This window comes from Macrotis lagotis, chromosome X (assembly GCF_037893015.1).
Source record: "Macrotis lagotis isolate mMagLag1 chromosome X, bilby.v1.9.chrom.fasta, whole genome shotgun sequence".
NCBI classification, from domain to species: Eukaryota; Metazoa; Chordata; class Mammalia; order Peramelemorphia; family Peramelidae; genus Macrotis; species Macrotis lagotis.
The window spans coordinates 325771279-325790219 of NC_133666.1; the positions used below are offsets into that span (position 1 = coordinate 325771279).

The 18941-nt window shown below is 37.9% G+C and overlaps 1 protein-coding gene across 4 annotated transcripts in view; it reads right to left on the reverse strand.

Moving 5' to 3' along the window:
- KIAA1328 (KIAA1328 ortholog) overlaps positions 1-18941 on the reverse strand; it is a 554082-nt gene that overhangs the window by 83684 nt on the left and 451457 nt on the right. For all 4 annotated transcript variants that reach the window (XR_012471964.1, XM_074203823.1, XM_074203822.1 and 1 more), the window contains one exon: positions 14156-14337. Coding sequence is in view for 3 of the 4 variants with exons in the window: in XM_074203823.1 (XP_074059924.1) it covers positions 14156-14337 (182 nt within the window). In the remaining variant the exon portion in view is untranslated. The remainder of the gene's footprint in view (positions 1-14155; positions 14338-18941) is intronic.

An 18941-nucleotide genomic window follows, 5' to 3' on the forward strand; every position in this document is an offset into this window, starting at 1 on the left:
GAAGTACCTGAGTTCAAATCCGGCCTCAGACACTTAATAATTACCTAGCTATGTGGCCTTGGGCAAGCCACTTAACCCCATTGCATAACAAAAACCTAAAAAAAAAAAAAGAGAAAAGTGAATGAAGGGATGGCTAGGTGGCACAGTGGATGAAGCACCGTCCTTGAGTTCAAATATGGCCTCAGACAATAATTACTTAGCTGTGTGGCCTTGGGCAAGCCACTTAACGCCATTTGCCTTGCAAAAAAAAAAAAACCCTAAAAAAAGTGAACGAAGTGTTCCTCAGATTCTGGATGATTTTTTTTGTTTGTTTTGCTTGTTTTTCTTCCTCTGGTTGGGGATAGCATTGTCCATAGCTGGTCTAAAAGGGTGGTCTCAGAACTGCTGAGAGGAGGTGCTTCCATCAACATTGTTCATCTCACAATACTGCTGTTAATGTGTATATTGTTCTCTTAGTTCTGCTCCCTTCGCTCACCATCAGATCTTGTAACTCATTCCATGCTTCTCTAGAATCCAACCATTTATGATTCATATAAAAAATAATATTCCATAGTATTCATGGACGATAACTTGTTTAACCATTCTCTAATTGATGGGCATCCCCTCAATTTACAATTCCAGAGTAGGGGTAATAGCTTGAAAATGTATTTGAGGGATGGAAGGACTGGAAGTCTCAATGGCAAAGAATAGCTGCAGGAGGAGTGACACATAGGGATGAAATGATAGGAGATTATTCTCAGTTAGGGTAATGTCAAAGTTTCCATTTAGGGAAGTGGAACATTAATGAATAGTTGATCATGGCAGACTGACTAATGTAACAAAGTTCCTGAGATCAGGAGAATTTCATAGCTACCATATACCTCTCAATCTAAACAAGACATTTGACAAAGTCTCTCACGACATAACTAAGAACAAAATGGGAGAGAAATAGTTTATAGATGACAATACTCAGTTGGATGGATTCAGAACAGTTTGAATGACTGTTCCAGTCCCTATTGAATGAATGTTAATGTGGAGTGCCCCAGAAAATTGCTTGAAGGCATAGTTGAGATATTTAACAAATTTGTAGATGCCAAAAAAATTGGAAGGGATATCTGACACATTGGATGAGAGAATCTGTGGCCAGAATATTGGACTGAATCCAATGTGATGAAATTAAATAGGGATAAAAATAACATCATATTAAATATCAGTCATATGAAAACAGAATAAGGGTATTATAAGTCAACATTCTGTGTTAGATATTTTTTGGGACTTGGTGTGCTAAAAGCTCAAAAGGAGTCAAAAGGTGACATAGTAGTCAAAAAAGCTAGTAAGATCTTAGGCTATGCTGATAGCATAGAGGCCCTAACAAAGGAGATGACAGTTATGTGGTACTCTTTTATGCAACATCTGTAATGTGTTCAGTTCTGGGCAGTATATTTTAGAAAGGAGAAGTACTTCAAAAAGGAGTGAGCAGAATGGTAAAGAGTCTTGAAAGCAAGGTTATAAAGAAGATCATTTTAAAGATATCAGAATTTTGAGTTCAGAGAAGATTTTAGTTATTAGGTATTTTGAAGGACTGTCATATGTAGTAAGACTTAGTTTTGTTCTCCTTGGCTCCAGAAGGGAGAACTAGGAACAGTGGGTGGAAGCAAATTTTATCATAATAAAAGGAAAAATGGGGCAGCTAGGTGGCGTAGTGGATAAAGCACTGGTCCTGGAGTCAGGAGTACCTGGGTTCAAATCCGGTCTCAGACACTTAATAATTACCTAGCTGTGTGGCCTTGGGCAAGCCACTTAACCCCATTTGCCTTGCAAAAAAAAAAACCCAAAAAATAATAAAAGGAAAAAATGTCTTAAAAATTAGAGCTATCCAGAAATGGAATGAGCTACCTCAGGATTCACTGAAGGATTTTGTGTGTATGTATGTGTGTGTGTGTGTGTGTGTGTGTGTGTGTGTGTGTGTGTATGTATGTGTTGGGCAGGGGATGGTGGTATGAATTATATTACTGGAGATATTGTAAAGAGAATTATTATTAAAGTATGGAATGGATTAGATGTCTGTTAAGGCCTCACTGGAACTGAGACTTTGTCATTTTGTGAAGTCTAATCCCTCTTCTACATGACAATACTTCAAAAAGGTGAAGACAATTATTAAGCCTCACCAAAGCTAAGTATCTTCAGTGCCTTTAAATGAGCTCTGTAAAACATGGTTCTTACTACCCTTACCACCCTAGTTTCCCTTCTATGGAATGAGCTACAGTTTCAGGATATTCTTCCCAGTATTTTGCACCTAAAACTAAACATAGCACTATTGATATGGTTTCACCAGGGTTGATAAACTAAACTAAAACCAACCTTCTGGTCTCTATGTGTCTAGACATGATATATTTATTAATGTATTCATATGTATATATACACTATATATATATATATATATATATATATATAAATCATATTGCTGAATCATTAAGAGCTTGTAAAACAGTAAAAGAGAGATTTTGTACATGGATTGTTTTCTAGACATATCTTCTCCATCCTGTATTTTATAGAGTTATTTTTTAAATAACTTTAAAACCAAATGAAGTACTTCATATTTATCCCATTTAAGTGCTTTTACTTGTCAAATTCTTCTTACATTTGAATTTAATTATTAGACTATCTTTCTCAACTTACTGTTGTCTGAAAAGGTGATAAACATATTACTATGCCTTCATCCAAGTGACTGACAATCCAAGTGACTGACAAAAAAAGTTAAACCCAAAGTTAGAGCCTATGGCACTATTCCATTAGAGACTGTTTCTGAGGTTGATATTGAGCAGCAGGAGCTCAGTTTTCTTAGTCTGGCCAGTCAATCAGTTCTTGTATTTACCGACCTGTATTTTTATTCAGTTCCTATCTCTCCATCTTGTCCATAAAGATAGCATGAGAAACAACAAAATGCTTGCTTAAATCCAGGTATACTATTTCTCTAGCATTCGTCTGATTTACTAGTCTATTAAGACGGTCAAAAAAGGTTTGGTGAGGTTAATTTTTACAGTATGATGTATTCTTGACAAATTCAATTTCACTTTAAGTAATTACCACTTCTTTTCTCAATATTCACAAACTAAACTCATTAAAAATTTGATCTGCTAAGTTTACAGGATTATCAGTCAAGCTCAATGAAGTCTATTCTCTGGTCTCCTCTTTGAAAAATAGGACATTTGCCTACATGTAGTCCTGTGTCCATTTCATCTTCTCTTTGTATCAACTTGGCACTGATATACAGAGCCTTAACACGGTGTTAGTTGCTTAATAGGTGATTAAATGACCACTAAGAGCAATTGAATATAGTTTGCACCCTCTGGTGATAGTTTGGTTGTTTTTGTTGTTCAGTCTTTTCAATAATGTCTGACTCTTGGTGACTGCATATAGGGTTTCCTTGGCAAAGATACTAGTATGGTTTGACATTTCTTTCTCCAGTTCATTTCATAGATGAGGAAACCAACAGGTTTAAGTAACATGCCCAGGATCACTCAGGTAGTCTCTGAAACTGGAATTGAACTGAGGAAAATGAGTCTTAGTGATTTAATCTTGGCAATCTATTCATTGCACCTGTTAGCCTGGTACTCTTTTACTATTTCCTTATTTATCTTCTATTCTCATCTTCTGCTAATCATTTTTTGTACAGTTTTTCCATATCTGAAGATTATACTCCTTGATGGAGCAAAAAAAGGAAAATTAAGAGCTGACTTCCACTCCTAATCCTGAAATTACAGAATCTAAAAGTTGGAAAGGACCTTAGAGGCTATCCAGGTAAGTTGGAAACTATATACAATGTTCTATATCTATATTTCTATATCTATAGAAGTGAAGATACACTTTTTCTTAAGAATTAAAATTTGAAGACATAAGCAGAAATTATTCTAATGAAGAATGAAATCCAAATTAAAACGTATCAACTAACTTAGATTTTTAAAAGAAAAATACAGGAGTTATAAAGGATAGTCAACTGACAAAATATATTTAAAAAGTAGCACACAGTCCCACAAGACTAGTGTTAAGATATTATAGCTCAAACTGATCTTTGACTAGCTGCCATTGACCTATGTATACATGCACCCTCAAATGATCTGGTTCTGAGGTCACTCAAAGTTCCCATCTTCTAACTTTCTAGATACTCCTAAGTAGAAATGATAATTTCTCAGTGCCACAGGCAACTCACTAACAATATCAATTTCAAAGAGGAGCCAATCTTCATTGGTAGGAGTTTTTCTATATCAAAGAAATCATATAATCACTCCTAATTTCTTTATTTTACATTCATTTTATTTTCCATACTATGAAAAGTTGATCAAAGTAACCCAAGACTTGTTGTTCAATTGTATTTAACTGTTCTTGAGTTGATTTGGGGTTTTCTTGGCAAAGGACTAGAGTGGTTTGCCATTTCCTTCTTCAGTTCATTTTACAGACGAGGAAACTGAGGAAAACAGGGAGAAATGACTGAGGCTGAATTTGAACTTCCTAATTCTAGGGTCAATAAATACATCAAGGTATGCAAAATTTAAGAGAAATTCACATACCTCACTCCCTACTGTGTTGCAAACCCAAGAGCATCAACTTTAAAGTGAATCTCTCACTTCTGAAATCCTCTTTTTGGAAAACATTCTAACACTGATTCTACAAATCTGGAAGCATTCTGAAAGAATTATATTTTATCCTTTTGATAAGACACTGCCTTTTTGACAAATGGTTTAGACTAGACTATTAGTTGTCCTTCACACTTAAAGAAGACCAAAATGACATCGTTATGATGTAGAGGTGAAGGTACAGTGTGTCCTGGCTAATCAGACCAATATGAGATCAGGCACAAAAGGTCCATATGGAATAGAAATATCTCTAAATGTGCACATCTCATATTACTTTTGAGCTACTTTGAAGCTGCTTTGCTCATAGAACATACTGTCTTTGTTGTGGCATTCCATGCTTGGCAGTCCTGTGCCATTATCTTCCATGACTTACAATGGAGCTCAAAGTTCTTCAGAGAGATCTTGAGAGTACCTTTGTATCATTTCTTCTGACACCTCCATGTGAATACTTGCTTTGTGTGAGTTCTTTGTGAAATAGTTTTTTGAGTAAATGTATGTTTGGCATTAGACCAAAGTAGTCACCCATTATAGTTGTGTTCTCTCTAATAGATTCTGAATGCTAAGCAGTTTGACTTGAAAAAGGACCTCAGTGTACAGAACTTCATCTTGTCAGGTGATCCTAAAAATCTTTCAAAGATAATTCAAAGGGAAGCACTTCAATTTCCTGGCATGGTGCTAGTATACTATCCAAGTTTCATAGGCATACAACAATGAGATCAGCTCTGTAGTCCTTCAGTTTTGTAGGCAGCCTAATACTTCTTCTCTCCCACATTTCCTTTGGAGTCTCCTAAACATTGAACTACTTCTGGCAATGTGTAAATCGAGCTCATCATACACACACACACACACACACACACACACACACACACACACATATATGTATATATGTATATCCCTGGAAAGTATACTATCCAAGGTAAGTGAACTTATCTATAGCATTCAAAATTTCTCCATTTACTATAACTGATGTTTCCATGTATGGACGGTATAGTGCTGGTTGGTGGAGAAACTGTTTTCTTGGTGTTAACAGCAAGGCCAAAACTGGTACAAGCAGCAAAGAATTAATCCATACTTTATTGTATCTTGGTCTTAGAGGATGCATTGAATACAAAAAAAATCACACATCAACTTTCCCACCACTTTAGTCATGGCTTATAGTCTTTTCAAATTAAATAATTTACTGTCAGGAAAGTAGTTTGATGCCATTTTTTGTCTTTGTTACAGGCATCTGATAACATTGCTGAAAACAAGTTAAAAAGAATGGGAGCAAGCACAGATTTCTACCTTACTTCATTGGTGACTGGGAAAATTCAAGAGAACTGTCCATTATTCAGAACCCATACAAGCATGTCACATGAAACTGGTATAAAATACTGATGAATTTCTCCAGAAAACCAAATTCTGCCATGATCATTCATAAGCCATTGAGATTGTCAGTTCAAAAGCCTTGGTCAGCCTGATGAACATTGTATACAGATCTCTGTTCTGCTCCTGGCATTTCTCTAGAAGTTGTTGGATAGCAAACTCTATATCAATCATTCCTTGGTCCTTTCTGAAGTCGAACTGGCTCTCAGTTAAATGACTATCTTCTAAATGAAAAATCAGCACATTAAAGAGGACTCTGGCAAGAATTGTGGCAACAATGACTACAAGAGAGACCTCTCCATCACACCCCATCCCCACACCCACTTCTCACCCTGTGACTGTCACAGAATATCTCATTTCCCTTTCCTTTATAGAGACAGATGAATGGAGGCATCTTTAAAATCCTGGGGAATAACCTTCTCTTGCCATACAATCAGGAAAATTTCAGTCAGCATTTCTATGAAGAACAGATATCCTACCTTGTAATTCTCAGTTGGAATAGAATCATCATCAGGCACTTGCCATTGAAGAGGAGTCTAAAGGCATTTAAAACCTTTTCTTTAGTTGGAAGTTTGGTTAGAGAGAGCTGACTTCAATCTGAGGTAAATGGTTAATGGTTTTACCACTGGTTGATGATGTTCTGTTAAGAATGTTATGGAAGAGTTCACTCCAGCTCTCCAGGATCATGTCCTTATCATTAATTAATGTTACTCCATCAGGAGCGTGTACTTGAAATTCAATATAGGCCTTTGGCCTATAAATGGCTTTTAGGGAATCATAAAAGTGCTTTGGATTGTTACTATAAGCATAAAACGAAATGTTACCTAACTTGTTACTGAACCAAGCATCCTGCCATCTCCCTAAGTTTCATCTGCACTTTATTTCTGAGAGTTAAATGCTGTCTTCTTAAGAGATGGGTGAGCTACCCTGCTAGTAAACTGTGGAGTTCTTATTTTTAGCTTCTGAATGGAAAACTAGTACTGATGTTTGTGAGTGTTATGGTCTAGATGAGAATGCAGGGTGGTACACCAAATTTCTGAAAGTTGCCCACTACTTTTATGTTCCATTGTTTCCAACTGTGTGTTGATTCAGTAATAAACAGTAATAAACTGTTCTCATATGGACATTAAGTCTTCTGGGAGTTTTCTGGCCCTGGAACTGCTGCTTTTGTTGAATGTGAATGTTGAGCCTGGAGAGGATAATTCTCCAACCAGCTCTCTGTACAAAACATATCAACATCATTCTCACATTCTGTCTCTTCTCCTTGGTTGGTTGGTTCTTGCCCTTCGTTATCGAATTAGACCAAAATGACATCACTATGTTTGAGATACATTACAGTGTGTCTGGTTGTGGCTGATCAAAATGATATGAGCTCAGTGTACTCTACCACAGGTTGGGCATATATATGGAATATATGGAATAGATACTCTAAACTTATGGATATAACGTTATTCTGCCTTCCTCATAGAGTGCAACACCCTCACTGATGAGGGCATGCTATGCTGGGCAGTCCTGTGCCAGTGTCTCCCAAGTTTTACAATCAATTCTAAAATTCTTCAATGAGACCTTCAGGGTGTCTCAGTATAACTTCTTCTGATCCACCTCTAGAGTGCTTGCCCTGTTTGAGTTCTCTATAAATTAGATTTTTTTGGCAAGCATATATCTGGCATCCTAACAACATGTCCAGCCCATTGTAGTTGCACTCTTTGTAGTAATGTAGTAATGCTAGGCAGTTTAGCTCAAGAAAGGACCTCAGTATCTGGCATCTTCTCCTACCAATGATCTTCAGAATCTAAGACAATTTAAATGGAAGCAATTCAGTTTCCTGATATGGCACTGTTAGTTTGTCCAGGTTTCACAGGCAGATAGCAATGACGTCAAATACTGAGCTAGCTCTGGCAATGTGTTGTGTCAATGTCATTGTCAATGTGTACCTCCCTGGAAAGGACATTGCCAAGGTAAGAGACTTGTCCACAGTACTCAAAACTTCTTCATTTGCTGTAATCAATGGTTTCACACATGGATATATGGTGTTGGCTGATGAAGCACTTGTGCTTTCTTGATGTTAATTGTCAGAACAAAATGAGCACAAGCAGCAGGGAACTGATCCATACTTTGTTGCATCTCAGCTTCAGAGGCTACACTGAGTGCACAGTCATTTGCAAACAGAAGATCACGTCCCAACATTCCCTCCATTTTGGTCTTGACTTGTAGCCTTTTCAAGTTGAAGAATTTGCCATCAAAGTGATAGCAGACCTTGAGTCCATATTCATTCTCAGTGAGAGCATTTGATAATATGACTGAAAACATCATGCTAAAAAGTATGGGAGCAAGGACTCATCCTTGCTTTACTCCATTGGTGATTGGGAAATCTTGAGAGCTTCATCCACTATCCAGAACCTGTGCAAGCATGCTATCATGGAAATGATGTACAATACTGATGAACTTCTTTGGTCAACCAAATTTGACATAATTTTCCATAAACCCTCATGACTGACAGTATTTGGTCAGATCTACAAAAGTTGTATACAGACCTCTGATCTATCCCTGTTATTTTTCCTGAAGATATCAGGCAGCAAATCCCATATTGACCGTTCCTTTACTTTTTCTGAGACCACACTGGCTCTCAGGGAGGTGACTATCTTCCAGGTGAAGGATTAGTCTATTGAGAAGAGCTCTGGCAAGAATTTTACCAGCAATGTCTAAAAGAGAAATGCCCTTGTGATTGTCACAGGACATTCTATTCCCTTTACCTTTATAGAGATGGACAATAGAGGCATCCTTGAATTCTTGAGGGATAATTTCTTCATGCCATATAACCTGGAAAATTTCAGTCAGTTTTTAGATGAGCAATGGACCCCCCCACACACACACACACCTTGCAGATCTCAGCTAGAATAGAATCAGCACCAATGACCTAAAATTTAGTATTTGTTATGAGTCTACATCTACTAAGTTTGTTGTATTTAGAGAAACAGAAGACAGTGTTGGTGATGAGGTCATGAGACATACAAGTCTTCAGGGATAAGTGACTATTGCTGCTGCTTCTTCCAACTACATTCCCCCAAGAACACCCTGCCATGTGTGAAAGTCTGCGTCTACTCTGGCATTGAAGTTACTCAGAATTACAAGCTTGTCCTCTTTTGGCAAAAGCAACAGCAATGGTCACTTACCCCTGAAGACTTGTGCATCTCATGACCTCATCACCAGCACTGTCTTATCATTGATAAAGGTCTGCAGGTGTTAAAAAAAAAACCTTTTCTTTGACTTCATCCGGGTCCATCATGGTGGGAGCATTACCTTGATGATGATGCTGTGGAGTTTTCTTGTAAATGGTAACCACAATGTCATGAATCTGTCATTCACTGCTTTTGGGAGGCATTCAAGTATGTTGATTAGATTAGTTTTGATTGTTAAATTTATATCAGCTTCACAGCATTTTCCATCACTACAGTCACTATAGAAAAAAAAATGTATATCCAGTTCTGACTTCAGTAAACTGGCCTTATTTCACTCCAGGAAGTTATTTGGATTTGATATCTGTGGAATTCTCTCATCTTTTGTTCTTCTTTCAGGTCTACTGGGTTTCATGTTGCCTACATGCTTGTAGGTACATTCCATGTACCAATAGTAAGTGGAGTCATCTTCAGATAAGTTGTTGTATATCTTTTATTTTTTACCCACAGGCTGGTATCTCTACCTACTTTAGTAATCAGGCCAGGGTTGGATAAAGGAGACAATTTTTAGGGTACCTTTTCTAGCCTCTTTATCATGCCAGAAGGTGAACAGTGTGATCCTTTTATTAAAAAAAAGATGCTTGGACACCCAATGGACTGTTGAATCCCACTACTGCTTCAGTTCAGAGAGATGATGACACTATGGCCTGACCCACCTATGTGCAGAATTGTGATTATACCTCCTAGTTTATTTGCTCCTGGTGCTTCATTATAGGATTTTGAGGTATGTAAAATGGTATGGTGATATCTTTTGACTGGCTCATAAATCAAATCCAAGTGAGGCAGAGTTGTGTGTAAAGTCATTGTCTTCACTTTCCCATCTAAGTCCAAAGACAAGAAAAAAGTCAAGATGACTGGCACTGGTCCAGGATGCAGTGGATGAGCTTGGTGTCTTTGATGTCAAGTATTTCCATGGTGCTTGCTTCAGGCATCTTCCTGGCCACTGGAACAATATTTTTATCTGCCCATTTGGCCTAGGTAAGTGTTCACAAGCTTGGGATAGATACCTCCTCTTACCTTAACTCACTGACAGGTTTGAGGCCATTCAGTTATTCTCAATCTGTTTTGCCCATCTGCTGAAATGGTTAATGGGGTGAGACTGAAGTGGTTAATGGATTGTACATGCTACAGCTTCTTGGAGCCCCAGGTGAGAGCTGAATGTAGGTAGACCTCAAAGGTGAAGGAGAAGCCCTGAAAAGGGCTCAGCAGTCTTCACAACAGAAGTGCTAGTCCTCCCTGACACCTGATAAACAAGCAGTATTATAAATAGGGAATCAGAAATAACACTTTATAGCATTGTTTCTTGTTGCTATACACACAACTAAAAGAATCCTAAGCAATTCTTACTTATAGGCAATACACAAATGGTTTCTACATTTTTGACACTGTGACTCATTTCTTGTATTATATCACTTACACTAATGTCTTAAGTGATGGTTCACTCAGATTACAGGGGCAGGGAACCTCTGGCTTGCACAGCCCATATTTGTCTGGCCTTGCCAAGGCAGCCGCATGTGGGACGTGGAATTCAATAGATCTAGTAGGTTTTTAGAGATGAATTAAATGTTTGACCAAATATAGTCCCAAAATGATGTTATAAATATTCAAATAGCCCTTAGCAGAAAAAAGGTTCCTCAACTTAGAACAGTTGAGGAACTTGTGAAAATTATCCTCACTTTGATTGAATCTAAAATTTCTCTTCCTTGAAGAATACCTAAAAGAACTTCAGAGGGAGGGACTTCACTTAGAACTCAATTAGACTCTCTTAGATTACAATCTAAGAATGGCATGATTAAAGGGAATGGTCTGGAGGAATGGCCCATTCATATTGGGCCACTAAAGGTAAAATATTTGGATAAGTGCAAGATGGACCAGAGCCAAAAGCATTTGCTAAGAATGTTTTCATTAACCAAAAGCAAAGACTAAAGGTTCTAAGATGATCAGCTACTGGCACAATACTGACTACAAATGGTGCTGACTAGCAATTCAGTGGTATTATTCCCATGACTAACTAGGAAATCCAAAATCATTGGGTTCTGGAAGGGGGTTGTATGATAGAGGGTCTGAGAGAAAAGACTATGCCAACAATTAGTCCACCAAGATACAGGTTTGGATTACTGCGCTGTTTCAGTCTGGGATTGCTGAAATGTCACAGTGCCTTGCTGATACATGAGGAAAACCCAATCTGATTATTAGTCCACTGAGAGACAGGTTTGGATGTACCATATGTTACTATTTTACAGCCAGATATCACATACTGGCATTTTGCCCAGTGTTATTAGAGCACTAAGGTGCCTCATTTTTATGGGAAGAGATATACTCAAAGACCACAGACTCCTACCCAGTATTCAGACCATCATCAGAAATCCTGTTTCCTATCAAAGCAGGCCATGGGGTGAAATGGTTCTGGAAAAGGCAAGTGAGAAGGATGACTTTGCACAACATTCCTCTCATTATAATCATCATAGTGTGCAAGTCATTGCATTAACTGAGTTGGCTTGTCCTCTTTGAATACAAAGGACAACTATTATTGTTATTATTTCTAAGAATGATAAAATGAAAGTCCTGATCAAAAGATACCAGCTAAATCTAATGGGTTTGTTGTGAATAATTTCATTTTCTCCCAAAGTTGAATAGAAATATGTTCTGTGAAAGGACAATCTAAGACTACAGAAGTATTTGGTGTGGAAGCTTCAGAGTGATAACTTAAGCCCCTCCCTAATTAAACCATGAGCTCTAGCATCACAAACCTTCTTATGAGCCACAGACTTGCTTCTGGACTTATTACCAGGGAAATGCTGATAGTACCAGCTTTGACAAAAGAGCTCAAAAAGAGAGTTAAAAGTCTTTTGAAGTCTTGGCAAAGCAAAGAAGGAAAGCTGGGAAAGGAAAATTCAGAATGCAGCCATGTGGGTAGAGAAGTACGGGAAAGAAGTCAAAAGAGCAGGTGCTGTATTTCCATATTCATGCCTTGGGTATAGAGACTCTTGACCTAAGTTTACAATTCACCAAGTAAATGTTTCCTATTCTATGCATATTCTAAAATATGACAACTCAAGCATTTAAAAAAAGAAACAATTTGCCCCTTAAATGCTATTCTGACAACAGTGTATACATTGTTCCTAATTCACTAAGACAGCAGCTCTGATAATGTTGGCATCATGATGGGGAGGATAGGAAGAGGTAAAGGAGTAAGAGACTGGCAATAAAGATTAATGATCCCGCAGTAAACATCCTGTGTAGTACTGTAATAACTAAAGGCCAATGACAAAAGAAACAAAAGGAAATAAAGAGAGAAAAAGTGTATTCAAAAATTCAGGCATGCTACAGAGAGGAGACCAATTAAGGAAGCACTACACTGAGCTGTTTAACTTAGGCCATTAGTATTCGGTCATTTGTCCCGTGATAAACAGGGTGTCCAACTGGATTGTGGCACACCTTGGCAGGTTTATTTCCCAAACGTGGTTGTGTGCCACAGCAAATGTCAATGCCATAATTTTGCTCCACACTATACTCCTGTATGTGAGGCTCTACTGCAGGCAGGCTGGCTCAAAGGGGAGCCTTCAGCATGTTTTAGCTATCAAGAAGGCTATACATTTTGCTAATGGCTATAGACCAAAAGGAAAGGAAGAAAGAAAAGGCAACCTTTCTGAAGGGTGCATAGGAAAATGAATTATTCCTAGAATACTGTGGGTCAAAAATTTTTTGCAACTGTGAAAAATCTCTATTTCACCACAGAATCATTGCAAAGCCCCCCAAAAAAAGAAAAAGGGGGAAAATAATGCTAATAAAACAGAAAACCATCAGTGAAAATTGCTCCTGAAAACTTTGCAGAATTGTAACAGCTTTCTTCTGGTTAAATTGATTGGTGTAGCAATGTTATAAAATGACTATTAGGATTCATTGTGCACAACAGAAAGTGCTGAAATGTCAGCAGACTATACAGCAAAAGTAATGGGTCTTGAACCCCTGTTAGTCAAAAATGATTTTGTTTCAAATTAGAAATTGATTTTTTTGGACACAAGCCCTTTCCAGGCTTCTAGCTTCTGTAGCTGGGCCAGGGAGAGATTAACCTCCACCACAGCAAGGGCTGGCCTGATGATACCTTTCCCAAAGTGCCTTTCCAAAGTCTGCTTTGTAATGCTGCTGTGGTCTTAACCAATAACACAAGTTATTTGTCCCTTGGAGAACTGAGCTACATTTTTCTCATTTTACCATTTTATTTTGTGCTGACATACTACACAGACTGGTTGACAAGTTAAAAAAAAACCAGCTCATAATTGAACAGAAGATTATGTTAGGCACTGCAATGAAACCACCATACCAATTTTTTCTCTCCTCCTAAATGAAAGTCTGGGTCCTTCACTCCCCAAAGTGGAATGACAGAGTACCAAGTAAGCCGGAGGGTACAGAAAGCCATCTGTGTAGAGCTGCTATTAGAGTAAAGAAGATGACATCTCCAACAGTAGGTCCTGTCATTTTCATTTTCCCCTTGCGGAAAATTTTTTTGGGGGAAAACAAGGTTCTAATTTTCCTAAAGCAATGAAGATATCCAAGTATTCTTCTTGTGAGGACTAAAATAGTTTTGCTTTTGTTTCTAACTGGGAAGTAGTCTTTCTTCAAAGATTCAGAACAGTGGTCACAGTTAACTTCCCAAAAAAATACAAACTTTGTCTTGCTCTCTTAATAATTATTAGAAATCTGCTATAGCTTACTATATCTTATTTGTGAGAATGGGTTAAATTGGAATACTCTCATAATGGTGTGCCCACAGGAATTTTGATATTCAGTAGATGTGCAAAAAGCATTCTGGCCCTGAAGGCACATTTTTATCTTTGGCTATTACATTAAAATTCTCAACTTAACAGCAAGCCAAAATTTGCTTTGAAACACTCAATGTTTTCTCAAATCCCACTTTGGTAACCCAGAACTTCAAGTTACCTCTTCTGGATCTGCTCATGTCATGCTTTTGATACATCCAAGGTGCATCTTGTTCTACCATTGACTGAAATCCAACTGATTTCTTCTCTGTACAATTTCTTTCACTGGTACTGTGCAATCTGTACCCTTTGCTGGGAGATGCCATTCTTAGCAGGTCATCATCATATTTCGACTTCAGTAAGCTGGAAGGAGTGAAAACATAGAAACCATTAGAGAAGACCACCCATTAAGAGGCAATGACAATAAGCCTTGGATCCTTACTAGCTATGTGACCCTGAACTAATCTCTCAATTTCCTCATCTGTAAAATGGGAATAACAATAGCACATACTTCCCAGGATTGTTGTGAGGATAAAATGTACTATTATTTGTAAAGAGCTTGGCATAATGCCTGGCTATAGGAGGCATCATAAATACATATAAACTCTCCTCCCCTCAAATCTTTGATCACATATGGGGTTAATAGGGATGTTTTATTTGGGCCAAACTGCAATTATCTTCAAAAAAAGCATTTACTGAGTGCTCCCTAAGTGCTAAAGATGTTGGATGCTATAGATGATATAAGAGAAGGAGAAATCTTGGCCTTGTCTTTTATTTGGGGAAATGAGATATAAACAAATGAAGAATTAAACAGAAGGGAGTTTAAAATCAAGAGCAGAAATGAACTGTCTTAACAATAAATGCTTTAAGAGTACTTCCAAAATAGATCATGAACTGAAATTCTTTTTTTAAATGTTATTTTATTTTTTTTCCCAATTACATGCCAAGATAGTTTAAAACATTCATTTTTTCTACCTCTCTCTCTCTCTTTCCTTCCCCTTTTCCCATGACAGTGGAACTTTGAAATCCTTTCCTATCAGTCTCTCTCATTCTTCTACCTCTCTACTTGAATCTCCACTTGTAATACTCCACTTTTAATATCCTCTTTTTAATCTACTTGAATCTCACTTCACTCTCATTTATTGAGTCATCCTAGTCCATCACTCTGGTTCTTGCCTTACTTTCTTCCCTATCAATTCTTGAAATGTTTAGTGATTTCAATAACCCTCCATCTTTGAGGTATTTCAACCTTGGGATTAAATTTCAACCTTGGGAAACAGAGCATCTACTTCATTTGGTTAGAGGTTCCCAAATCTGTCTGGGTCCCATATGTAAATGTATACTCTCTACAGGCACTATTTACACTTTGCCTATAAAATCTTTCCTTCTGTATGCCACTCTTATAACTCCCTTTGGCTGTTTTTTAAAGATTGTTGAATATACTATGAATTATCTTATCCTGGTATTCAAAGCTACCTATAACTTATCTCCCACTTATAAGTTTCTAGTTTAGAGACACTTTCCCCTTTCACATGCTTTGTTATAGTAAAACAAACTACTTCCAGTTATCTCCTATTTCTGTGCTTTCTATGCATACTATCATGTGACTAGAATATATTATCCTATTTCCCTTATCCCCTATCTTCATCTGTTAATATTTTTCCATTTCTTTTTTAAATTTCTTTATCTTTTTAAAATAATGATTTGTTTTCACATTACTATAATAATTTGTATTGCAATGGGTTGTATTCTTTAACATAAGTCCATCAGAGAAGTTATGTCATTATTTTTCCCCCACAGTTGCTATTGTTAACTATATTTCCCTCCATTCTTTTCTTCACCACTCCCATTTATTCTATTCTCTCCTTTCATCCTATTTCTCTTCAAAAATGTATTATATCTGACTACCCTCTCCTGTGATCTTCCCTCTCCTTTTTTGCAAGGCAATGGGGTTAAGTGACTTGCCCAAGGTCACACAACCAAGTAAATATTAAGTATCTGAGATCACATTTGAACTCAGGTCCTCCAGCCCTCCAGGGCTGGTGATCTAACTACAGTGCCACCTAGTTGCTCCCCCTGCCATCTTTTCTCTCTTCTATTACCTACACCACCCCTCCCTTCTGTCCCCTTTCTTCCATCCCTTTTTTCTCCTTTTTTTCCCTCTTGGGTAAGATAGATTTCTATACCCTTTGAGTGTATATGTTTTTTCTTCTCTGAATCACTTCTGATGACAAATGAAGGCTCACTCATTCTGCCTCACCTTCTCCACTTCCACTCCGTTACAAAAGCTTTTTCTTGCCTCTTTTATATGAAATATCTCAGTCCTACCTCTCCTTTCCCTTTCTCCCATATGCATTCCTTTTTTGCCCATTGACTCCATTTTCCTAATATACCTTTAAATTCAGCTCTATCCTGTGCCTTGACATATGCTCCTTTTAATAGCTCTAATAAATGAGAAGGTTCATATGAGTTATCAGTATTATCTTTCCATGCAGGAATACAAGCATTTCAATATCATTAAAGCCCTCATAATTTGCCCTTCCAGTCCACCCTTTCTATGCTTTACCTGATTCTATCCTTGAAGATCAAACTTTCAATTCTGGCCATTTCAATAGGAAATTCTGAAAGTCCCCTATTCCACCAAATGTTCATCTTTTCCCCTGGAAGAGGATGTTCAGTTTTTCTGGGAAGCTGATTCTTGGTTGCATTCCAAGCTCTTTTGCCTTCCAGAATATCATATTCCAAGCCCTACAAGCCCTTAATACACAGACTGCTAAATCCTGACTGTAGTTCCATAATATTTGAATTGTTTCTTTCTGGCTGCTTGTAATATTTTCTCTTTGACTTGGTAGTTCTGGAATTTGGCTATGATATTTCTGTGAGTTTTTTTATCAAGGGATCCCTTTTTATCAAAGGATCACAAGGAGGTGATTGGTGGATTCCCTCAATTTCTATTTTACTCTCTGTTTCTAGGATATCAGGGCAATTTTCCTGGATTTTTTCTTGAAAAATGAAGTCTAAGCTCCCTGATCATGACTTTAAAGTAGTCCAATAATTTTTAAATTATCTCTTCTAGATCTGTTTTCCAATAAGATAGTTCACATTTTTCTCCTAATTTTTCATTCTTTTGGTTTTGTTTTATTGTTTCTTGATTTCTTACAAAGTCATCAGCCTCTTTTAGCTCCATTTTACATTTGAAGTTGTTTTCTTCAAAGAGTTTTGTATCCCCTTTTCCATCTGGTCAATTTTGCTTTTTAAGATATTCTTCTACTCATTGACCTTTTGGACTGCTTTTTCCACTTGACCTAAACTGTTTTTCAAAATGCTATTTTTTTGGTGGGGGGAGGTTTGGTATCTCCCTCACCAAGCTGCTGACTTGGTTTTTATGGTTTTCCTGCATCACTCTCATTTCTTTTCCCAATTTTTCCTCTACTTCCCTTACTTGCTTTTCAAAGTCTTTTTTGAGTTCTTCCATAGACTGAGACCAATTCCTATTTTTTTTTGGAGGCTTTGGATACAGAAGCTTTGACTTTGTCATCTTCTGAGTGTGTGTATTTTGATCTTCCATGGGACCAAAGTAATTGTCTATGCTCAGATTCTTTTTCTTCTGTTGTTTGCTCATTTCCCCAGCCTGTGACCTAATTTTAATGTGCTTCCTAAGCTTTTGAGTGTTTTTGGTACCTCCCCAGGGACCTTAATTCCCCAAGGTTTTATGAGAGACTCCAGTTTTCTCTCCTGACCTGTGTTCTGATCTGTAGATGACCACAAGCACTTCCCTCTACCCTGGAGCTCTGAGGAGGGTCCCTACTCCACAATGGCAGTTTGGGGCCCCAGATTGTGACCTGGATCTGAGCTTGGACAGAGTTACAGAATCCTGTACCAGGGTTAGTGGAGAGATCTCTGCAACCTCCCCCAACCTTCTTGATGCCTTTGGGTTGAGCATTCTGGAAGCATCTGCTGGGTGGTTCAGGCTCTCAGGGAGGGGGCAGCACTGAGGCCTCTGCTGAGATCTGAGCTGACCTGGACTCTGAGCTCACTGTGGTGCAGCAGAGTTTTCCTGCTGACCTTTCAAGTTGTCCTTGGTGATCCTGGGCTAAGAGGTCTGGAAACTGTCCCCCCCCCCCCCCCCCCCCCCCACTGCCACAGACTAGGATGTTCCTGAAAGGCTGTGGTTGGTTTGCTCTGGCACAACACAGCTGTGACCCAGGCTGTGCTGCAGTTCTATCCTACACCAGTGGAATAGGCCTTTCCTGAGGCTCTTCCAAGTTGTCTTGGACCAAAAAATTGTTTCAGTCAGTCTATGGGTTCTGCCATATGTAGAATTTGGTTAGAGTCATAATTTTATGGCATTTAGAGTGTTCTGGGAAAGAGCTCCTGGAAATTTCTGCCTCCATGCTACCATCTTGTATTTTTCCATTTCTTTTTTTTTTAGTTTTTTTTGCAAGGCAAATGGGGTTAAGTGGCTTGCCCAAAGCCACACAGCTAATTATTAATAAGTGTCTGAGGCCGGATTTGAACTCGGGTACTCCTGACTACAGGACTGGTGCTCTATCCACTGTGCCATCTAGCTGCCCATATTTTTCCATTTCTTTAAAGGGAAACTTTGGTACCAATCCCTCAATAATGTCTTATCTTCCCCAGATCCACTCACAATTTTTTCCATTCACAAATTTCTTATAGCATTCTATTTCAACTTCATTGAAAGTAACCTAGTCTCCACATGCACAAAAATATAGTAGTTATTTTTGTGGTGGCAAAGAATTGGAAATTGAGGGAATGCTCATAAATTGAGGCATGACCTGAATAAGTTGCAATATATGAACATAATGGAATATTATTATTCTATAAGAAATAATGAGCAGGGAGATTTCAGAAATATCTAGAAAGACATAAACTGAGGTTGAGTAAAATGAATAGAACAGAACAGGGTACACATTAATAGCAATATTTTGTGAAGATCAACTATT